Source organism: Syzygium oleosum, unplaced genomic scaffold (genome assembly GCF_021117445.2).
Source record: "Syzygium oleosum isolate NSW1041296 unplaced genomic scaffold, Sole_v2.1 Sole_v2.03, whole genome shotgun sequence".
NCBI classification, from domain to species: Eukaryota; Viridiplantae; Streptophyta; class Magnoliopsida; order Myrtales; family Myrtaceae; genus Syzygium; species Syzygium oleosum.
The window spans coordinates 7730931-7755677 of record NW_026607487.1 but is presented as its reverse complement, the minus strand read 5'-3'; the positions used below and the strand labels follow the sequence as shown (position 1 = coordinate 7755677).

At 42.0% G+C, this 24747-nt stretch overlaps 1 protein-coding gene and 1 pseudogene across 10 annotated transcripts; both read right to left on the bottom strand.

Moving 5' to 3' along the window:
• Positions 1–13922: 13922 nt before the first annotated feature.
• Positions 13923–15805, bottom strand: LOC115679277 (uncharacterized; annotated as a pseudogene).
• A 1889-nt stretch (positions 15806–17694) lies between these two features.
• On the bottom strand, positions 17695–24220 carry LOC115679267 (FKBP12-interacting protein of 37 kDa-like). 10 transcript variants are annotated; one of them, XM_056310287.1, is made up of 14 exons: positions 23954–24220; positions 23825–23876; positions 23670–23731; positions 22939–23019; positions 22769–22805; positions 21453–21540; positions 21271–21335; positions 21022–21141; positions 20532–20597; positions 19824–19877; positions 18863–19024; positions 18451–18619; positions 18184–18239; positions 17695–18089 (listed from the first exon to the last, which is right to left on the bottom strand). In XM_056310287.1, the coding sequence occupies exons 1-14, from the start codon at positions 23968–23970 to the stop codon at positions 17949–17951; spliced, it is 1170 nt and encodes a 389-aa protein (XP_056166262.1). In that variant the 5' UTR covers positions 23971–24220; the 3' UTR covers positions 17695–17948. The 10 variants fall into 10 exon arrangements, with proteins under 10 accessions (XP_056166262.1, XP_056166266.1, XP_056166264.1 ...); XM_056310290.1 differs by having other exon boundaries at positions 17696–18089; positions 20532–20579; XM_056310292.1 differs by having other exon boundaries at positions 17696–18089; positions 21064–21141.
• Between the last annotated feature and the right edge of the window lie 527 nt (positions 24221–24747).

Sequence of the window (24747 nt, the reverse complement as noted above, 5' to 3'; positions counted from 1 at the left end):
AGCACCTTGTTGGTGAAGGACGGTGAGACGAGAAGACGGAATATGTCCAAGACGCTGATGCCACCGAATAAGATCGAGGGTAGCCAACACAGGATGAGGAAGACAGGAAGTTGGAAGATGGAGATGTTGCACAATATAAAGTCCATCCCGTCTACTGCCCCTGCCAATCATCTTGCCACTCAAACGATCCTGCACAAAGCAAGAACTATTTGTAAAGCTTACAGTACATCCAGCATCGGTGAGTTGTCCAACAGATAATAAATTGAGAGCCAAAGAGGGAACATGTAACACATCAGGGACATTGAAATCTTCAGAGACGGTAAGAGTACCCTGTCGGGTAGCTAGTAGAGGAGAACCATTAGCAGTAACGAAATGTGCTGGTTGCTTGAGCTCAGAGAGCTTAGTGAGAACAACAGCAGAAGTAGACATATGTCTAGCAGCTCCTGAGTCAAGTACCCAAGTAGTAGAAATATCACCTGAAGGTGGAGTAGCTGCAGCGGTGCTTCCAGCAAATGAGAGAGTTGTAGAAGTACCAGAATCGGGAAAAGACCTGGGCAAAGAAGGACTCAAACGGGCAAGTTGGGCCTCAAGAGCAGCAATATGGTCATCCGTAGAGGGAGAAACCAGAGTAATAGGTTGAGAGATTGGAGATGCGGTAGTGACTCGTGGTGATGCAGAAAGGCGTGAAGCATTCCTCTTCTTCTAACAATGTGACTCGTCATGACCAGGATGATGACAATACGTACATGAAAGGCGGCGAGGACCACGAGTAGGCGAAGGACGTGGTGGAGCAGCCAAAACTGTAGGTGGAACACGTGGTGGAGCAGCCAAAATAGCAGTTGAATCAGAAACTGCCGAGGAGGAAAGAAGACCATGACGAGTTTCCTCAGACTGTAATTCTTTGACAACGTTAAGGAGGGATGGTCTTGGAGAGCGGTGAAGAAGTTGGCTGCGAACACCTTCATAGGGAGAGCCGAGCTTCATAAGAAAAGAATGTAGACGGTGCCTATCTTGAGTCTGAAGTCGAGTAGATGGACACCGAGTACAGTTCAGGCATGATGGGCAGAGAATAGGAGCAAGTATATCCAGTTGACTCCAAAGTGAGTGCATGTAATTGTAGAAATCTCGAATAGAGCGAGACCCTTGCATAGCACTGTAAACTTCTTGCTCCAACTGATAAACTCGAATGTCTCCTGTCTGGGTGAACATCTCGGCAAGCTGATCCCATAAACTTTTCGCCTCAACAACATTAGAAAATTGTGGGCGAAGAGCAGGATCAATGGAACAAAAAATGATAGCCCATGCCTTCCGATCAGCAACATTCCATGCTCGAATTTCAGCGGCACGTTTCGCAACTTCATCAGGTGATTCACTTTTAAGAGCACCAGGACAAGGACAAAGTCCCTCAACATGCTCAAACAAGTCGCGGTAAACAAGTGCTGCCATTGCCGATGGTTTCCAAAGAGAATAGTTTGAACCATCGAGTTTGACGTCAATACGGTCACTAGAATCACCCATGACGAAAAAAAACGAAATCACTAGCAAAGCTAGAAATATGGATTGAGGTGATCGAAAGGATCGAGAAAGAAGAAGCGCGGATTAGAACGAGCAAGGATGATGGCCCAAAAGCCCTAAACTCATTATCTTAATTTCTGATGCGGAAGATCCAATTTATGGCAACCGCAGAGCATACTTTAAAAGATAATGAGCTCATTGTCTTAATTTCTGATGCGGAAGATCCAATTGATGGCAACCGCAGAGCATACTCTTCAAGACAATGATCTTGGCTCTGATACCATGATAAGAAAGAAAGATTAAAAGAGAATGGTATTTATTCTCTTATAATGGTGTATGAAACAATGTACATGAGAAGCTTTTCACTACAAAAAAACTGGATTTTTGCCACGAAAATTTGCGACGAAAAAATTTTCGTTGCAAATTTGCGACAAATTTTCCAACGAAAAGTAAAATTCGTTGGAAATTTCCAACGAAACAATTTTCGTCGCAAAGTTCGTTGGAAATTTCCAACGAAAAAATTTTCGTCGCAAAGTTTTGTTGGAAATTTCCAACGAAAAAAAATTCGTTGGAAATTTTCAACAAATTTTGCGACGAATTCAAAAAAACCCGGTATTGTTCGGCATTTTTTATATTCGTTGGAAATTTCCAACGAATTACAAAAAAACCAGTTACTGTTCGGCATTTTTGATATTCGTTGGAAAATTCGTTGGAAATTTCCAACGAATTTTCCAACGAATTCCAAAAAAAACCCGGTACTATTCGGTATTTTTTATATTCGTTGGAAAATTCGTTGGAAATTTCCAACGAATTTTCCAACGAATTACAAAAAAACCGATTCTTGTTCGGCATTTTGATATTCGTTGGAAAATTCGTTGGAAATTTCAACGAATTCCAAAAAACCCGGTACTATTCGGTATTTTTATATTCGTTGGAAAATTCGTTGAAAATTTCCAACGAATTTTCCAACAATTTCAATTTTCCGGGCAATTACTTCAGTGTGTATAATTTTCGTTGGAAAATTCGTTGGAAATTTCCAACGAATTTTCCAACGAATTTCAATTTTCCGGACAATTATTTTAGTGTGTACAATTTTCGTTGCAAAAATAGTGGGAAATTTCCCACGAATTTTTGCAACGAAAACCCTACTTGTTCCTTATTTTCGCGCTCGTTATTCCCACAACTTTCAATTTCCACATTCACTCTCTCTCTCTCTCCTTCGCCTTCACCTTCTCCCTCCGTCTCCCCCTCCGCCTCCCCCGCCGCCCCCCTCCTCCTCCGGCTCCGGCACCATGGACACCAAGCCTCCGATGCCTCCGACGGCCCCGACGCCACCAAGCCTCGTCGCCGGCGAGGCCGAGCTCGCCCGGATTTGGGCGAGCTCGAGCTCGCCCGGCCATGGCGAGCTCGGCCCTCGCCATGGCCGGCGAGGCTAGGAGGCGGCGACGGACTTGACGGGCGGCGGCCCGGCTTGCTCCCGCCCCTGCTGCTGCTCTTGCTTCTTCTTCATCTTCGGCCATGGCGAGGCCGAGCTCGCCATGGCCGGCGAGCTCGAGCTCGCCCGGATCTGGCGAGCTTGGCCCTCCCCAGACGACGAGGCTTGCCTTCGCCGGCCATGGCGAGGCGAGGCTCGCCGGCGACAGAGCTAGCCCTCGCCGGCCATGGCGAGCCGAGGCTCGCCATGGCCGGCGAGCTCGAGCTCGCCCGGATCTGGGCGAGCTCGGCCCTCGCCGGTGACGAGGCGGGCCCTCGCCGGCGACGAGGCTGGCCCTCGCCGTTTCGATCAAAAAAAAAAATTTTGACCAAAAAAAAATTCTTTTTCGATGGAAAAAAAATTTCCACGATTTTTAACTCGACCAAAAAAAAATTTGTAATTTCCAACGAAAAAAATTCGTCGGAAAAAAAAATTCGTTTCCAACGAATTTAGCCACGAGTTTTCCAACGAAAAAAAATTTATCGCAAATTTCCAACGAAAATTGAAATTTTTCGTTGGAAAAATTTCCGACGACTTATTACCAATGAATTTTTTTTCGTTGGAAAATTCGTTGGAAATTCGTTTTCCAACGAATTTTTCCAAATTTTTCGTTAGAAATTTCGTCGGAAAAAATAAGTTTTTTTGTAGTGTTTATATAGGCTTAGAGGAGTAAAGGAGCCTAGCATTCTTTCTATGTGGGACCAAAGAGAAAGAAAAGATGTAAAGGAAAATCTACAAAACTATACAACATGTTCTAACAGATGCTACTCTTTCGTTTTTAACGTGGGAGAGCAATAATGAAAGATGACAGGAACCTCGTACTACCAATGTCTCTACCTTTACTCATGTTTTCCACATGCATGGACAGCGTTAAAACGTCGTTGCCAATATGTCCGGAGAGATGCTCAGTTTGCGGCTATATTTAGTCCATCGTGACATGGTGGTGGCCAATTAGCAAGAAGCACCCGAGGAAGATCAGGCCTTTCATGCATCGCCTGGCTGATGACATGTGCCACCATCGGAAACAAGAAAAGACGTACCACCAAAACATGCGATGGCCACAAACATGAAACGATATGCAAATGTTAGCATCGGTCCCATCTCAACCGGACTGTACACGCAAATGTGACCACAATCGATTGCACGATCTCCTTCGGGTGGTCTTATTCAATTACCCCAATGTTAGCTTTTTACGCTCTTCTTCGGTTCTTGAGCTTGCCATTGCATTGCAGGTTCAACTTCGTGTGTTTTGCTGTTTATGCATGTTGATCACAAGCATCTCAAGATGAATCTTGCCACTAGAGTGGAAATCAGCTGTTTGTCTCAGATAGATTGGCTAAAATGAATAGCTGTGTTTACACAAAAAATGATTGGATCGTTGATATGAGTAAACACATGCTTGGCACATGAGCGTGAATAGTCATGTGATTATCGTTACACATGTGAAGTCTTGTCGACGACCATAGAGACCAGCGATTGATATTGATATACATCCGTGGTGCATATTCGATTGTCGATATACAACGACGAATAGATAGTAGCTGTCGATATACAACGGCGAATAGAAAAATGCCATTAAAATACTTCGAAAACACAAGAAACATAGGGATAAAGTTGCCAGTGCAAGACGAAACAATCGGGAAACATTAGAATGAATGGCAGGGATTCGCTTGAAGGGCATAAAAGCATAAAACAAAGCGGATGGATTTGAAGAGGAATGGGCATGTATGCCTAAAGGGAACAATTAGCATTTGAAAGCGAGATCATGAGACATGTCATGGAGCGGAAAGATCGTGTGGCAGCTACCGATGAGCAGTTATTAGCCATCATTTAGGGACAAACATATGGGACGGCCTGAAGGGTGCGGTTATCGTTTTAAAATAAGATCATAAGACATGTCATTGAGCGGCATGATCGTGAGTCAGTTACCGTTGAGCATTTATCGGCCATCATTAAAAAAACAAGCATATGGGACGGTTATAGGAACGTGATATAGCTAGTGAAGAAACAACCGTTCGAAAGTGGCATAGGCGCTGGATTTTGAAGCCGAGAGGTGCGGAAGAAACCACTGGAAACTATCTTAAAGCAGTTATCGCTAAATCATTATAAATACCACCGGTTATTTCATGTAAAGCCCCATGCACAAATAAAACAAATTTATCTTTATCTTTACTTTCCTTCATTGTACTTTACTTTCCTTAGCTGTAGCCTTCATATTCATGTCGTTAATTAAATTTTGGCGTGTATTTCTATCATGGGTGGTGTGTTGTCGATTAAATTTTGTCACGTCGTCAAGCTTTGTTGTCGATTAAATTCCAGCATGGTTCGTCATGTTTGGTTCGTTTGTACCGATTGTACTTTCCAAGTCTTGTTGTCTATTAAATTCCGGCACGGTTTGTGTTTGTATAATTCTGTTTGGAGCAAAGCTATCGATTTCTCTATTTGCCTGGTATTTCCTATCCGGAATCACCACAAGACTTGGTCTCCTTCAATTAAAAGCCAGGTAACTGCTTTCGGTGAAAAATATTTCGTCACGGGAGCAATTCTGGTGAAACAAGCAAGTTTTGCATATTGTTGGAGAAAGATATGATTTGGTCCGTCGCTGGGATTCTAATCACAGAGATTGAGAAATAATTGATTCAGTCAATTAAGATAAAATAAGAATATGTATCATATTTATTCTTTCTTTGATTTCCTTTTGCACTATAAAAAGTGGCATGTACATGTATAGAATACACAATACAGAAGATACAAAATTCCTCAATATTTCTTTTTTTACGTTTTCTATCATGATATCAGAGCATTCGGTTCTGAACTAGCTTCCGCAAAAATTCTTTTGAATTGCCCTTGATAGCTCTCTAATTTCGTTGTTGCAAATCTCATACGGCAAAACGAATTAGCGCTCTGGGTAGGAATTCGAATTACTTGCACATAGATACACCATGCCAAAAAATCAGAACAAAGGGCCAACCACCAGTGAAAATCAAGAAACAATTCTACCTACAGTTGAGGAATCGTCAAACAACTTACCTCAGGATCAAACTTCAGAACAAGTTGATCCAACGCAAAACGAACATGACCCTGTTCAACATCCTCCGACTCCAGTATCAACTCCAGTCCAACCTCCAGGCTATGTCCAGTGGCCAACGATGCAATGGATTCCAGTTCAAGGCCAATGCACTATTGGACCAAATCAACAATGGGGCCAACAAGCCTCATTCATAGAAGATGCAAATACCGGAGCCTAACCCAATGGGTCCGGATGGTCACCTTCGTGATCATCACCATGGAGCCCAACCCAATGAGTTACTTACCGTTTCGATCGCAGATTCTCACCATGGATTCCATCCCTCCGCTCGGCCGGATCTATCAATTGGCCGTGCAAGAAGAGAAACAGCGGCTGGCCACAACCGAGTACGTGAAGACAGGCGAAAGTGTGAAGCTCGCCGCTCCGGCGGGGCTGTCACAACGAGTGTCCGGCGCTCTAGGGCTGTCGCTGCAGCCGCCGCGAGCTCAGAGCTCGCTCGGGTTTTACGCGAGAAACCTTGCTCGTGTCTTACGTGAGGAAGAGAACAACCCAAATGTTAGGGTTGTGAGAACCGACGGCCCAAATCAAAAGAAAGGATCGGACGGCTAGAGGTGGCCACGGTTCGGAGCCGGCGGTTCCGGTTCGTGGCAGTATGGCCGGAACCGGCGGTTCCGATTTTTTTTTTTTTTTTTTCTTTTCCTTTTCCTTTTTTTTTTTTTTCTTCCTCCGCGGCCGGCCATAGCCGCTGGCGCGGAGTCGCCCGGCCTCGAGCGAGCGGCCACTCGCCGGCGTCGGGCGAGTCGAGCCTCGCCGGTTGCGGGCGAGGCCGAGCCTCGCCGGCGTCGGGCGAGCCGGCCTCGCCCGGCCCGAGCGAGGCCGGCCTCGCCGGCGCCGCGAGGTCGAGCCTCGCCCGGTTGCGAGGCGAGGCCGCCCTCGCCGGCGCCGGCGAGGCCCCTCGCCGGCGCCGGCGACCTCCGCGCCGGCCCCGGCCATGGCCGGCCGCGGAGGCCATGGCTACTCTTCTGCTGCGGCATGGCTGCAATGCGGGTGTCTTGATCTTGAAGCTTGCTGCACTGCGGGCTGCGCTTTTTAAATTTTTTTAAATTTTTTTTTTTGAGAGGCCGAGGCGAACCGGCGGTTCGGCCGGTTCAAATTTTTAGGCCGGAACCGGGCCCGTATGCCACAGGCCGGTTCCGGTTCCGAACCGTGGGCTCGGTCAACGGGCCGGGCCCGGGTTTGACCGGGCCGGTTCCGGTCCGGTTCCGGGCCAAAACCGGCCCGTGGCCACCTCTACGGACGGCTCCTATTCCATCATCAACGCGGGCAAATCAAGCGGACCTCATCAGGCCACGTCAGATCTGATCTTCAAATCATCTAGTGGCCCACGGAGTGCCACATCAACTAGAGTAAATGGATAGAATTTTAAAAATAAAGGTAAATATTGTGATTATTGTAAACGCCTACATCACCCTGTTGAGACCTGCTGGAAATTGCATGGAAAACCGGGTGACAAAGAAAAAAGAGAGATTTTTCTACTTATCAAGTTTTGGCACAAGGGACTGAAAGGGCAAATCAGACTATTACCAATTATCAAAACCAGCATATTATGAGGGCATTAAATCAATTAAAAGGTTGCAGACCAGGGTGCAAGTTTCTCAGGTACTTCTTTTCCCAAGGATGATATTATTTCAGTTGATGTATGGATAATCGACTCAGGCGCTAGTGACCGCATAATTTGTGATGAAATTTTTTTTTCGGACCACCACAAAATAGCACATCCTAATGCATTTGTTCGTCTTCCCAATGGTATTGTCACTTATGTTACCAAAGTTGGAACAGTTCGTCTTAATCCGAACATTACCCTTAAAAATATTCTCTATATTCTTGAATTTGAATTCAATCTCATATCAATTTCCAAGATCTGTGAAGATAACTCTTGTCGAGTAATATTCAATTCAGAGAACTGTTTCTTTCAAGACTATTCGACTGGCAAAATGATGGACTTGGGTAGTGTTGCACAAGGACTTTACTTTTGGAGAAACTTTCCAAAGGATTTTGATATGTCATTATTCAATAAAGGCATTTCATGTAATGCTACCACCAGCAATAAAAATTTCCTTTCTCATCAATGATTGGGTCATAGTGCTCGTTTTCCTTATCCAAACTGTCCAATTTGTCCATTGGCAAAATAATCACGAGCACCTTTTCCGACAAGCACGTCTTGAGCTACCAATGCATTCTCTCTGCTTCATATAGATATATGGAGTCCCTATCACACTCCAAATTGTGATGGGCCTCGGTTTTTCCTAACTATTGTTGATGATTACACTCGCGCCACTTGGGTTTTCCTCATGCAATCCAAGAGTCAAACGTTTTCTAATCTATCGAATTTCTTTTCCTTAATCAAAAATCAATTCGATAAATTTGTCTATAGAATTAGCACAGACAATGGACGCGAGTTTTTCACTACAGAATGCAAAGCTTTCCTTACTTCTCATGGAATACTTCATGAAACTTCATGCACATACACTCCCCAGCAAAATGGGATTGTAGAGCGCAAACATCGACATCTCTTGGAAGTAGCTTGAGCTCTCAAATACCAAGCCTCTATCCCCGAAACCTTTTGGGGTGATTATATGGTCATGGCAGCTTATTTGATTAATTGCATGCCAACTAGAATTCTTGAAGGATGGTCTCCTTTTGAAATGCTTTCGGCAAACCACCAAAAATTGAACATCTAAGAGTTTTTGGCTGTCTGTGTTATGCAACAAATGTGGGTCTTCGTGACAAAATGGACCATCGGGCTCTTCGATGTGTATTCATGGGATATTCTCTTCTCTAGAAAGGCTACAAGGTTATGGAAATATCTACAGGCCGTTTTTTCGTTACAATGGACATTATTTTCCATGAAGATATATTTCCATTTCAGGAATCGATATATTCTTCCCAAATAGACATGTCAAGATCAAAACATCACCAATTCTTATCAGAAGAAGAATTACCTATGACTTCGCCATATTTTGTTGTCTCACCAGACCACACAATAGCAATTCCTGAATACTAAAATCAAGCAGTAGAACAACCATCTGTGCCGTACTGTAAAGAGGAAGATCTATCGATTCCATCCCCACAGCAGCATATTGACCAATCATCTCCCTCATCATTAGAACAACCAATAGCAGAGCCACCACGGCGTTCTAGACGTCATATTCGTCCATCGACATGGACAAGGGACTACATATGCTTCACGCTGGATTCCCTAGGTACACAGTATCCTGTATCTTCCTATGTGTCCTTTAATCGATTATCAATAGAACACGTGTTGCATTAGTTGCATATTTTAGGGACAAGAACCTTCATCTTATGAAGAAGCAGTATGTGACCCACGATGGCAACAGGCCATGGAAGCCGAGTTAGGTGCTCTCGTAAATAATCATACTTGGGACATAGTTCCGCTGCCTTCACATAGAAAACCTATTGGCTGTAAATGGGTATATAAAATTAAATACAAGGCAGATGATTCTATTAAACGTTACAAAGCTCGGCTTATTGCTAAAGGATTCACGCAACGAGAAGGTTTTGATTATCGTGAAACCTTTTCCCCAGTTGCTAAAAAGGTAACTGTTCAATCTTTTATATCAGTTGCTGCGTTCCATAATTGAAAATTACATCAGATGGATGTCCATATTGCTTTTCTTCATGGTGATATGGACGAAGAAATCTACATGGAACTCCCACAGGGATTACGCAGACAGGGGAAATCTCAGGCATATCATCTTCGTAAATCCCTATATGGACTCAAACAAACTGCTCGACAATGGTACGCCAAATTCACCACTGCACTCACAAATGCAGGTATTAAGCATTCTAAGCATGATTATGCTCTATTCACACGGACCAAAGGTACTTCATCGGTTTATTTACTAATATACGTCGATGATATACTTGTTATGAGAAATGATGATTCTATTGTTATAAAATTCAAGAATTATTTACGATCTACATTCCATATCAAAGATTTGGGACCTTCTAAATATTTTCGTGGTATTGAGATAACCAGATCCGACAAAGGAATATGTCTAAGCCAGTGAAAATTTGTTTTGTAGATCATATCAGAAGCAGGATTATCAGGATGTAAGCGAGCCGTTATTCCCGTTGAACAGAATGTCAAGCCCACAACGCTTGAATATGATAAGAGCTTGTCGTCACTGGACATTGACCCATTACTTAAAGATCCATCAAGATATCGGCAACTTGTTGGGAAATTAATTTATCTCACAATGACCAGGCCCGATATATGTTATGTAGTACAGATACTCAGTCAATTTATGCATAATCCGAAGCAGTCTCACATGAATGCAGCATTAAAAGTCGTGAAATATTTGAAAGGATGTTTAGACTTGGAATGCTATTGTCTTGTGATTGCAACATGAAAATGACGGCTCATTGTGATACAGATTATGCGACTTGTCCAATGACCAGAAGATCTGTCACTGGCTTTTGCATTAAATTGGGAAATTCTTTAATCTCATGGAAGACAAAGAAACAATCCACCGTCTCTCTTTCATCAGCTGAATCAGAATATCGAGCTATGGCTAAAACTATTTGTGAGATAGTTTGGATATGAGGTTTGTTATTGGATCTCGGGGTACAAATTAATGGAGCAAGTGAACTGTTCTGTGACACTGATGCAACACTAAAATTAGCAACAAACCTAGTTTTTCATCAAAAGGACAAAACATATAGAAGTTGAGTATCATTTTACTCGAGAAAAAAAATTCAAGAAGGAATTGTTACAACTCGAGGAATTAAAACTGTGAAGCAACCTGCAGACATTTTCACTAAACCCTTGTGTAAAAGATAGCATACATATCTACCGAGCAAGCTAGGTATCTTTGACGTATATAAGCCGCCAGCTTGAGGGGGAGTGTTGGAGAAAGATATGATTTGGTTTGTTGCTGTGATTCTAATCACGGAGATTGAGAAATAATTGATTCAGTCAATTAAGATAAAATAGGAAAATGTATCATATTTATTCTTTCTTTGATTTCCTTTTGCACTATAAAAAGTGGCATTTACATGTACATAATACACAATACAGAAGATACAAAATTCCCCAATATTTCTTCTTTTATGTTATCTGTCACATATGGCATGTAATCTAACTGTTCATCCATTCTCACTTATCGAAATTGCTTCATCTGAAAAATTACAGGAAAATGACGTTAGAAGTGCTAAAAGTTTGATATGGCGCTCACTTTGGTGCCAAAACTTTTCGTGGGATTACTTTAATGCCACTTTATAAAAAAAAATAATCATTTAAGTGCCAATTCCGATTTGGGTTCTAGAAATCCAACGTAACAATATTTTATTAATTTCTTCGACGGACATGCCTTGCCGACATGCCCAATCAGCATATATACCCATAAACTGATGTAGCTAGCAAGGATCACCTAGAGGGGGGTGAATAGGTGATCTAAAACAATTTTAATAATTTATGCGGAAACAAAATAGATCACAGAAGAGTCTGAATAAAATTCAAATTCAAGACAGATTATATAGTATGCTCTTGATGTGCGAGAATGTAAAGTAAGAGATAAGAGATAGAGAATCTGCACACAAGTTTATAGTGGTTCGAACATAGTAAGCCTACGTCCACTCTCCCACGCTTACAGCCTACTGGCTGGATTCCACTATGTAATCAAGAGGAATTACAACTTCTGAGTGTCAATACTCTTGTGTATGATAGGACTCTCTATCTCACATAATCACTCTTACAAAGTATCCCTCAAGATCTTAATGTTTTGCTCAGAACGACAAGAGAAATGATTGGAGTATGCTCAGACTTTGGACTTGTTGATTCTTGATTCTGTATTTCTTCTGCTGCTCATTGACCTCCTTAAATACTCCTCTACTTCCAAAACTAGCCGTTTGGACAGCATTCAGAGGATCATCTTCCAATCTTCACTTTGGACAGATTTGTATACAAAGGATTGAGTAGCCGTTGAATAACAGATTCTGAATCCCGCTGATTCTGGTCGTCCATACAATCAGAATCTTGGTTTCCATAAGTAGAGCTTTGTCCGTTGTAATGCATTCCTGTCGTGATGTTTGATTGTCAATCAATTTGATTTAGATTGAGATAATCAGAACATTCCTTCAGTAAAATCCATGCTAGATCACTAGGCGTTGTATTACGTTACGAATTCTGCGTGCGAAGAAATTCTGCGTGCGCATCCGAAGAACTTCTGCGTCTGCGTCTGAAGAATTTCTGCGTCTGAATAATTTCTTCGTCTGCATCTGCATCTGAATAACTTCTGCTTCTGCAATTGCATCTGAATAACTTCTGAGTTTGAATTTCAGAACTTCGATTATGTGGGTCTTCATAACCACACTTGACAGATTGTAAAGTCTGAATAACTTTCTTCTTATCTTCCAGAATATACAGTCCTGGAATGAAATTATTCAGAATAAGTATCAGATTTACAATTACAAAGAAGGTTTTGTCATCTTCAAAATCAATAGGAGTTTTCCTCAGCATAAACAACGTCGTCTACATATTTTGCACATAATATAAATCATAAATCGAATAATCAAGCATTTTCGCAAATTTGAAATCCTAATTCAGTTTTCTCCCGAAATTAACAGCTGAATTTTACAAAGGACGTAGGCAAAGACCGAGTAGACAACGTACAAATGGAGGTCTCGGACAAGCATAATAATAACTCGGTTTGAAGATGTTATGAGAGAATCAAACAGACAGGTCTTGGTTTAGACGCACGACAATCACACGGGCACTAAAACAGAGCAAGGAGGACCGAGCGAGCTCGAAGCACTTCAAGCTTCCCGGTCGATAAACAGAGCAAAACTGTGGGATTTAAGCTCTTAGACCTAAGCTCACCAAAATAGCGCAAGGAGGCGTTGGCCTCGAATCACTGTTTAAATTAGAGAGCAAGGATCCTGGAAGCGTCTTTGCTGGCAAAGAAGGACCGAGCGTGCTTGAAGCACTTCAAGCTTCTTGGCCGAGAAACAGGGTAAAACAACGGGATTTGCAGTGCGACTCGGAAACTATGAACGACAACAGCAATTACAACAAATGAGAGAAATCAGCGAGAGGATTTTCTATGAGCTCTCTGCAACTCCAAAGATGACTTCTCCTTTTTGTGACCGAGTTCCCTGCTTCAGTTGTGGCCAAGCTTGAGGTGGCCGGCAACGGAGACACGATGGTGACTGTTGGTGATTGGGGGCGGCAAATCGTGTCCGGAGGGTAATGAAGATGAAGGAGCCTTCTCAAATCCAATTCCAAGGGAGACTTTTTCTGTCTATTTTGAGATGGGCTTTCGTGTAATGTCGTTTAGGTTGGGCTTCGTGTGACGTCGTTTAGGCAAGCGAGCCATCTCAAAAGTCCATGCTGAACTCGTTTTTAATATAAAAAAGCCATGTTAGATTAAACATATTATTATAAAAGCCACTTAATATTTTTGGCTAGAATTTGTCATAGAAGACATTTAAGTATTTGTTTTTTCTCCGATTTGGCATTTGAGTTAGCCGGCGAAAAGTTTTGGCACTAAAGAGAGAGCCGTACAAAACTTTTGGCACTTCTACCATCCTTATTATTTTGAGTGGGCTAGTATTAGACTAAGAACCAAGCTTGAAAATGCTTATGAAGTTATAAAGTAAGTGACATTGGGATATAGTCTCGCCGTAAGTTATTACATAGACTTAGTCTAAGTAGATTCGTGATGGGCCTTTTCGTAATAAATAAGCATAAAATGGACCTTGCGCTTAAAACTAGAGTATATCAGGGCTTTGCATAGACTGTTCTGTTCAGCCCACTTTCTCAAGCGGGACGCAGGAACACAGCCCATGGTTGATAGTGCACGCGAAGATGAGACAATTATGACATCAAAACGAAATAATCTTTTCACATTCATAATCTTACCTTGATGGGTGAAGCTTGATTTTTGTTGACCTTATTGTATGCATCAATGTCAAACGTATGAACTTACTCGGGCTTAATTGTTATTCCCGAGTCGGAGATACGAGAATCTCTACCTTTTGCAAACAACCCCGCGGCCATCGCCTCCGCCGGCGCAGTTGAGGTCCCGTACTCGAGATTCTCGGTCGAGTCGCTCGGGCTCAGCTTGCCAATGAAACCGGGTGGCGGCACAGTCAGTGGCGAAGAGACCCGAGGAGGCGAATTCCCTCTCGCCACCCAAAACCGGCATCGCCGCTCCCATTTTGGCCCTGCTCACGTAGTTCTTAGCGTAAGTCTGGCCCAAACGCCGCTGACGTCAGCGAGCAGCGAATAGAACTTGAAGCTGAGGTCTAGATGTGCATAGCAATCCTCCTGTGTAATGCCATAGTTATGTATGAACGAGTCTTTCTCGGTAATCGGCACCACAATGGCTTTGATCTTGAAGTTCCCTTTTGCTTCGATGATGGATACGTCGGGCGACGATTCAGAGTGCCACTTCGCGCCCTTGGCTTCAGGGAGATAGACGCTCCGTCCATCAAAGGCGATGGATAGGCGGTCCACAGAGTTGTCCTAAATTGACGTCTTCTTGGCGCCGATGAAGAGCCGGTGCACGTCGAAGAGGATTCCCAGAGATTGAACCCATGTGAAGTCTCTCTTCTTATCTTGGTTTCTTCTTCCGATGAAGTGAGCGTTGATGGGGATGGTGGAGTCGGAAACCAGGCAAAAGTCCCGGTCCTTTTTGCCATGGAAGTAGAAGGTTATACCGTCACCGCCAATGAATCTAGGGTCTTGACAGACACCGCCTGCTTGGTCGCAAACTAATCACGTTTGCACACGTTCAGCAACGTTAAATTCTCAGTATATCAGAGTAATAATCTTACACATTGAACAACCGGCCAAAAGAAAATTGTTGCAATGGAATGATATGGTAAATGCTTGTGGTATCTAATAACCTTAGTATCTTGAGCGCAGTAGTGCACCCTCGTACATTAAGGAAACAAACCAAACTCTCAACAGAAAGATTTCTCATGCTCATGGCACATAAAAGAAGTATTATTCATTGACATATGTGGCATGCCGTTGCCCTAGAGTATATGCATAAACTTTTTTTTATGCCGTTGGCAGGGTGAATCATGACACAGGTAAAATGACACGCTGACAAAATTTGGCATACGATTATAGACTAACAGATTCAAATTCAAGTTATAGTAGAAACAAATGATCCAAGACATGTATGTCACTATAAGTTGCAATACCAGAGATTTGCTGATTTGATGGATTTCAATGGGCAAGACTTACTGCAAACAGGGCTGCAGGTAACACAATCCACTTCACACTGAGTGGGGCAACTAGCAGGGCAAGTGAACTCAAGGCGATGGCAATGAGGGTACTTGTTGTTCTTGCACCACACTCTCCTGTCCCGAAACTTCTCCAGAAGGGGGCGGTGGTGGTGGTGGCGGAGGGGAGTAATAGGGCGGCTTTGGCAAGGGGAGCCGACTTCTTGGGCGGCAGCAATTTCTTGGGCAGTGATGGAGGGGGTGATTTCTTGGGCGGCAGTGGAGGGCGATTTCTTGGGCGGCAGAGGCGATGCTGGCGGTGTTGGGGTCCTCAGACAAACCACGGCGCATGGCTCGCAGTTCATGGTACAAGTTTGAGGACATCCGGAGGGACAACTATAGTAGCCGTTGGCAATGCAACCCGGATATTTACTGTCCGTGCACTTCACTCGCTTGGCCGGGATGGCCTCTCCCGCGACAACGAAGAGGAGGAGGACCAAGAACACGCCTAACCGAGCCATTAGTTTTGCCATTCTAAAACGGTTTGGCTTGTTGGGTGTTTGGGTTATTTGGTGAGTATTGGCTCTTGCTTCGGTTTCCCTTTATAGTGCAGCTAGGAATGTCCAAAAAAGATCCATTGACATTGCTTTCTGAGGCAATTGATCGTGGAGTTCGGGGTACTTTGATTTCGTCTCGAGTCTTTATGGGGTCCCTTTTAGCATTGCAAGTCAAATGCCCTCCCCTCCCTCTATTGTTTGACTTTTGGAAACACTAGGCTAAAGAGTAAAGAGATCAGTAAACTTGGTTTAAGTTTAAAATCTAGAGTATTGTAATTGGACTTAAATTTCGTACGCAGTCAATAAAGAAAAAAAATCATGAAAATCCAATTCTCAGAAAGACATGAAATGAAATGGCAATGATAGGTGCGAGATGGAATCTGGCGTATTTGTGAAAGCCACGAGTATTTGGTGCCAAAGAGAGGAAACAGGTAAAGCAAGTCTGCAACGGGATTAAAGATAGGTTTCTATGGGGAGTGTTTTCCTTTTCTGTCAACTCCATTTCAATATTCTCTCCCGAGAAGTACTCGCCGCAAGTCTTGAAATAGAGGTCCCTTATTTGGATCACTAAGAGGACGAGGAGGATGACCATCAGTCTGGGAAACACTAGGTGTGCCCATACCCGACATTGTCATGAATAGGACATGATAAAAAGTTGTTGGATTTGGTTAAACTTAGTTTAATTATGGACCATGCTAGTCCGGTGAAAAAGAGTCTTGCATGGTCCGATGCATGTGAGCCCACTCCATCTCAACCATCACAAAGTATAATTCTCAAAATTGAATGGGCTCACAGGCACCAACCAAAGCAGAACTTGCCATTTCCAGCTAAGGGTGCGCATGAATACCATTCTGTGCCCGTGAACTATTTCTGAACAGAAATGATTTTTTTTTATTCTGTGCCCGGAAACAATTTTTGAGCATTTGAAGGCGTTTGATAAACTATCCAAAATTTCTATTTCTAGAGTAGAAAAGAACAAAAATGCGTTTGGTAACTACGCAAAATTTCTTTTTATTAATAATATTTTAATAATATTTTGAATTGTTAAATTTTTTTTTTCTTTCTACCCTTTTTCTTCTTTGGCCATGGCCGGTCGCCAGCGATCGGCGGCCGGCCACCGGCGACCGGCCACAACCCAGGAAAGAGCAACACAAAGAAGAAAAGAAAAAAAAGAAAAAGAAGAAAAAAAACTGATTCTCAAAATTGTGCCGAGAAATAAGAAGCAACTTTTTTTTACTTATTGTTTCTCTTCCAAAACTGTTTCTAGGCACAAATTTTTGCAAAAATGTGCCCGGGAATAAAAAGTTTATCAAACGCATTTCTATTCCCAAACTATTTCTGGGAACAAAAGAACAGAAATTTTCACTGTTTGGCACGTTACCAAACGGGCCCTAATTGACCGTTCATAAGCGACCAGACAAGTTTGAGTGCTCCAGCTTTGAGGAGTTATGCCGAGACCTTTCAATTCCGCTCGGCATTGAGGGTTAATGGTCATCCGGGTTTGTTGTTCCTCTTGGTTGGTACTCGTGTCATTGCTAAGTCAGTTGCCCCACGAGGACTTTACGGACCTCGAACCATCGAGTAATTTGTGAGTTTCATGCCACTCTGCTCTTCCGTCGATCATTGGCATCCCCTTCTGTCGCTTATCCGAGATTGTCTGAACCTTTATCATCGAAACTGGACTTGCCAGTTGCAACTTACTTATTGCGAGGCAAATTTTCTGTGCTGCTTTCAATATAAAAAAAAGGCTGCTCTACATGCACGAGACTCGAGTGCTGTGTTCAATCTTATCTTTCTCGGTGTGCATTTCCTCTGTTGTTCGCAAGAATCTTGAGTGGAGCATACACCTGTAATGTAACCGTACCTTCTTAATGTTATTTATCCCTTGTTTATCGAAACAAATCAAGAAGGAGAAACACCACGTTGAACATTCTAGTCCCTCAGATGCTACAAAACCCAGTGGACTTGACCATGTAGTCCAACAAAGCCGATCAAACTTCCAAAATCGTTCATGAGATAGTGAAGAGCACATAAACGAAAAAAATAATGATAATAATGTACAAACAAGACGACTGAGGATAAACGACAGTCCTATGATATTTACTTCTTTGATTCCCACTCAGTCACCAAGACCTTGATTCTCCTCCTTAATAGGAGCTTTATTGCTCATCGCATCAGGCATATTTTTCTGCTGCCGCTCATTCTTCAATCTTCTCAGCTCCTGATCCTTCTCTTCCAGCTTCTCTTGCAAGATGAGCACCTATGTTTGCAAGAGCTCGGTTATCAATCTCTCGTTATCTGGCAACGGGAATCAGAGAGAGAGAGAGAGAGAGAGAGAGAGAGAGAGAGAACACCATTTCATTTGGCTTTTCAACATCATTTGTGAGCCCTTCCATGTGTTTATATAATCCTGCATGCAACAACCCACAATATGAACTCAGCGAGCTAGTAGCTAATCTAAGACCCTCGAAGGAAAATCGAACATAACAGAAAAAAGAAACCTACATATTGTCTAAATAGCGATACACATATACATTTGAATTCCTTCAAAGACAAAACTGACACTGTTCGTGCAAATGCCATTTCTACATTCATTCAATGTCCATTTATGAAAAAGTAACCTTCGGTTGCGGCATTGACATGTAAAGGTTCTCTTCTGCTAAAAAAGTGGTAAAAGGAGCAGTACAAATTCAAAGAGACTGGATGAGCCACGTTCAAACCTTCAAATTGGCTCAGCAGCTCTGCATTCTGTGACTTTTGTAAAGCCAGTTTCATTGCTAATTCATGCATCTGCAAACCAGATAACAGTGGACAAACAAGTGAATCAGCCCAAACCATCCCATTCTCGAGATAAATTTTAACAGAACTCCTACACGCATAACTTTTTGTGGACGAGCACTATTTTAATCTTACTCATAAGACAATAATTAGTAATGGGTGTCTCCTCTCTGTCGTACAAAGCATACAAATCAAGAACGTAAATACAAGGATCTAATTGAAATTTGCAGGATATCATGATGCATATAGCAGAACCTTTCCCTCAGCTGCTTGATTCCCGATCTCCTCATTTTCCTCTTGTAGGGTCCTGCATTTAGCCATGAGCATCTTACCCATCTTGCTCTGTGGCGTGAAACTAACAGCCGCAATATTATCCTGCAACTCCTTCACCCTCTTGTCCTTCTCCTCTACCAAGTTCTAGCATTAGAACAACATTCAAATCTTAGAAGCATTCGCACTGAATAGGTATCCCCTCTGGAATCCACACCAAGGACAGAATTATCAAAGTCATATGTGGGGTCAACATGGATATTCATATAGCATATGGCATATGCAAGAAGCCAACGTAGGGCAATGCATGAAAAGTGGAGCTACAAAAGCAGAAAATGTTAATGCCGTGAAATCAGCCAGTCCAAGACCATGAAAACTGAGGTGTTGATACTGGCAATGTACTTAACGTAATTCTTTTTTTTTTCACATATTAAAAAGAAAATATAAGCAAACATTAAGAACTTGCACACGCAAAATAGTTTCATTAAGTTCACTTTTGGCTTTATAGAGAGTATCTCCTACTATGAGGAATCCTAAAATCAAGAAAACCAAATGTCTTGTAAATTTTTAGGACAATCAGAAAAGTTCTAGCAAAGAGCAGAAAACAGATCTCCACATAAAAGAAACAGATGGACTCCTCTCCAATTATTGAAAGTTTCTCATCAAAGGACTTTAAAAATTTCTAGAATTAAGTTTCATCCCCATGGCACCAAAAACAAAGGATTCTTGTACTAAGAAAAAATAATAAGAAGTGTCTTCAGGCACTTTGCAGAATCATTAAATGTGCCATGGAATGTGAACTTACCTATGCAGGGTGGGTATTTTCCCAGTTACATACATCGCCAAGTTTTCCCAATTAGTGTCTTTTGCCCTAAGGCATTTGTTGACATGATGCTTTGACTAATACAACGTCCATAAAAGTTAAATGAAAAAGTTAACTACAGACCTTTAACCGGGAAAACTCTTCATGAATTGCTGGATCTAACAACAACCGCCTTGCCTGTCAACAAAGAAATATGAACAATCAAAATTTAAGATGCCAACACCAGAATAATAACTGGCACACATTAGTGGCTCAAAACTTGATCACTTTTAAGGATTACCAAACTGAAGCAGAAAAGTTGTTCCCTCCAAGCCACCAATCAAATTGAGAAAATATATTCCACAGCAAGAGCCAGCCAATCCAGATTTTGACCGAAATAAAGGTGTAACCCCTATCTACATGCCGGAAATCCTTGATAAAAACATACTAATTCTACCATGGCAAGTAAATGCAAGAAAATTAACTGGCCAAGTAATAACATCCGGATCCGTCCAAAAAAAAGTAATAAAATCAGGAAGATTGTAGTATCATCAACTGAATCCACAATATCAAAACACAGTGTTTACAGCCTGAGCTGTTCCAGTCCAACCCAAAAATCATCATTCAAGTAGATTTACAGATAGGGTAAACACTAAAAAATGTATGGTTTGTCACCAAAAATTAGAGATTCATGCCTAAGCCGGAAATATTGAAAGCACTCTCTTAAAAAGTAGACTTCATTCTGAGAGAAATCATACTCAAGTTACACCGGTGATTGATAATTCACATGCATTCACTCGTTGCCATACCATAGAAACATATGTTCAAGGAGCAAAATATATTCTGCCTTACCTGCATAGATGGTGGCTTGAGTTGTGCTTTTAAGTCTCGAACAGCAGACTGCAATAAAGGGTAAATCTTGCGTCAGTCAAACGTAGAAATTTGAAGCAATTTTAAACAGCTAATCAGCAAACATCACAAGACTCCCAGCTTACTTTATGAAAGAGACCCTTAAATCGTGTTGCCTATTTGCTCTTCCTATTTGTGGGAAAACTTTCTTTTTGTCACTAAAAGTCTATAATACCTATTGCTTTCTCATTAAGTACTTTAAGGTCTACAAAATATTTTGTATAGGTTATAACTACAATTACAGAATCCACACGCAATATGAATGCAGGAAGAAAATCAATTGAAACAATCCATCTTGGTAACTGGAGTATGAATGCAGCCACAATCACATACAGTTGGTTCTCATCTACTTTTCACTTAAGTGCCTATAATTAATGATAATCAGTATATTTGTAAAACGAGGTGATAGGGGATGAAACAACACTACACTTACAAACCATTCTAATATACTCCATAACCACGACAAAAGATTCACCTTTAACTCAGCTATCTCCTGCTCCCGCTTTGCGAATGTTACTATAAAAGCTGCTTCCTTTTTCTTTGCCTTTTCCAGCTAATATAGAAAAATTGAAAAAACAGATGATAAATAACTTCTGATTGCTTCTTACCAAAAAAAAAAAAAAAAACTTCTGATCGCAAAATAGAACAAAGGGAAAGAGAAACATACTGCCAGAGAACCAACCTGCTCTCTCAATGCCTCTTCTGAAGATCTAAGCGTCTGAAGGTAGTTGATTATCACCTTGGGTTCTGCAAGGAAGAGGAGAATATCAGAATATATACAGGAATAATTTGAGTTAACTCTCTCATGCTCATGTCATATAACAACTTCCAATAATTAAATATCCAAATAAACAGAAGACTAACCAGGAGATGTTCCAGAAGGTATGAAGGACTCATTTTGGAATGAAGAATGCCACTTCTGAATCTCAGATTTTGCAGCTTCAAGTTCTGTCTGAAAAACTCGACAGGGTAAAAAAAACCCATATAGTTTCAGATACGAATATATAAAAGAATAGCACAAAGATCACAAAAGTGCATGCAACATCAAAAACATAAGCAAACTCTTTTTCAGGTCTGTTGAACATTGAGAACTCAACTTCAAGTTTAAGCTTAACCCAACTTAAATTTATCATAGATAAAATGGTCGAGCTTGGGCATGCTGATTGCCTCATTATATGAAACTAAAGCGAGATGGAGCTCAATTCAAACATCACACTTGAATCAAGTTGCCTCAACATGACTACTGCCCTAGACTCCACAATTCCCTGAATCATTACGGAAGCAATCGCACTGAATGTTTTACAGTGTAAAGCCATCTTTATTCCTTAAAACTTTCTTAATCAAGTTAAATTCTATACCTATCAGCTCCATTAGGCTAACAAGGTTTTAGGAAAGATAATTACATCCCTTTCTGGCTGAATGATGAAAAGGCTATAGCATTTTCCAATGACAGACCATGTTAACTGCACCTAATTCCATATAGTGGGTGACGTTCAAGATGATTTGGAACCATTTCAAGCTTCAAGAGATATAGAGTTGGATAGCAATGAAAATAATTTCGTTGAGAGTACCAACGACAGCAATGACAAGGGATCCGATAACGAATTTGATGAGGATGATAGTGACGACAGAAATGACTGTAGCCTTCATGAAGATGTGGTAAAAGCTACAGAAAATTTATTCTAGAATTATTTAATAGTAATGGGTTTGTGGCTTTTGTTGTTAAAATGGATTGTCAACTGCAATTAGATTTGCATCTATTGTCTTTGTTCACCCTGCTTTCACACTTGAACACTAGACACTATAGACGAGTAAATTTGTATTTGCATGAGGCTTGTAGCTTACTGGACTTGTATCAATTGATCTTGCATTATGGTCTTTTGTTGGGGTCACTACTTATTGGGGGATGATGTTTTTCTAAGTTATTTTCAGCGGCCGTTAAAATCTTATGATTTCACGATCCGATTTTATGGACTTCTTAGTGATTCTACTTAAATCCCAATTTTAACAACCTTGACTCTAGCATCTCCAACGCAGCACTCGTCAATGTTAAAGCTTCATGATCAACATGCTTCTTGCACAAGGAAACATTAGCAACTAAACCACAGTTGCACTTGCTTATATTGTTCAAAAAGACATGACAAAGGATAAGATGACAACACCTATCGCCGAATACATACTTGGCATGTCGTTAGAGTATCCTTACAGGTCTGAAGACTGCAAAAGGAATATAAAAAACTCATGAGATTTCAAGCTGAACAGGTTGCCCAAATGTTGGAAGCGTGCCAAATGTACATGACCATTAATTATCCAAAAAAGCATAGAGCAAGAATTTAAAGTTCTTAATTACCTCTCACGAAGTGACAAGATCATTCCTGTAGCTGCACCAGGAGCATTTTCTTCGGCTTTTGTATTACCCTGTAGCAAGAAACTAAGAGAGAATAAATTTCCATGCATCAAAAATAAGAAAAAGAAGGGGCTCTTTAAGCATTAAAGGCTGGAAGGAAAATGAAACTAAAACAGCAGACTTATATGTGAAGCAAGGCCAAAATAAACTTCCAAGAATTACAACAAATAGCGTAAGATGCTGGGCATCTTCAGTTTGATTACAAGCACTACACACGATAAAACTAAAACACACTGTAAACTGTTGAACTTAAAACGGCCTTTAAGTCAACGACTTGAGTAGGGAAACAATGGAAAAAGGCTCCACGTTGTTGCATACAAGAACAGAACCGAAGAACGAGAGAGCTAAACAACTGCAAAGATAAATATCCTGCAAGGAGCACTTGGTGGCAAACAACATGTGACCGTGTACGCTCGTGCTTGAGCGGAAACGCAACCTCTTCTCCTTCCGACAGAATAAAATTGACTAGTTTATATTGGAGTAATTTTCGGCCAACAATTGAAGCGCTCGAATTGTCCGATCACCAACAAACGCACAGGCCTTCAAGAACTACAACATATGCCTGGCACCCATATAAGTAATGATTGAATGCCATACAAATTACGAGCATGTGTAATGCCGACAGACAGTCCAAAATTGAACAAAATGGAGTGTCTGCTCGACACTCTGGGTACCTTCTTGGATCCAAAGAGATCGTCTTCATCGTCCTCAATGTCCCCAAAAGCCCTCTTATTCCCTGAAACGACAGAGAATCACCACCAAAGTCAGCATAAACTTCGCGTAAAGCAAAGAGAAGGACAAAGAAAAATCAGTGCGAAGAAAGAAAGACCCGAACGCCTAGCATTATGAGCCCCAGAAAAGTCTCCCCCAAAATCGTCGTCCTACAGTGGGAAACGAACCGTTACAATGTCGACCCAGTAAAGCCGTGCAAGCATACATGAGCAGCGTGACGACTCGCCTCGTCAAGATGGCCATGAGAAGCCATTGGAATTGGTGAGACGGAGCGTGAACTTGGAGCACCCACCCGAGTGAGAACAGTGGGAGGTTGTCCGATACCAGGGGGTCACCGGAACCCGCTCGTCAGCTTTACGATTTGCGACCTCGAGCAGGCCTGCCGGACGCGTGTGGCGTTCTGTCGTTCAAGGAAGAAGAAGAAGAAGAAACTCATTTCGAAACCCTTGCCGGAGGGAGAGGAAGATGATCACTATTGTCTACGAGTGGCCGCGTCACTCTAACAAAAAAGAAATGCTCATTTCATCGATATATTGAAAGTATATTGATTCTATTGAGAACGGGAGATACATACGGCGCAAATGATAAGTTTCAGAAATAAAATTTTGCTTTTTCCTATTTCTGTTCCTTCTACGAGTTTCTGAAAAGAGATACATGTTTAATTACAACATAAAATTTCTCTTCCTGAAATAAAAATTGAAATTTGTTTAATAACGACACAAAATTTTTCCTCTTACACTTTTTTCCATTCACCAGCGCCCAATAGCAGGCGACGTCAAGCGGCGACGGGAGGCGGCGGCCGGCGGCAGGGGGCAGCCGGTGACATCGGGTGGCGACGAGAGGCGACGGCCACCGGGGTTGGCGACGGCCACCGGGGTTGGCGACAGCCAGTGATCGATAGGCGATCGACAGCAGGAGGCAGGGGGCGGTAGGAGGTGGTAGTCGGCGAGCAGCTAGCGAGCAACCGCAAGGGTGGCAGCAGCTAGAGGTGTCAAAATGGGTCTTAAACTCATATATGAC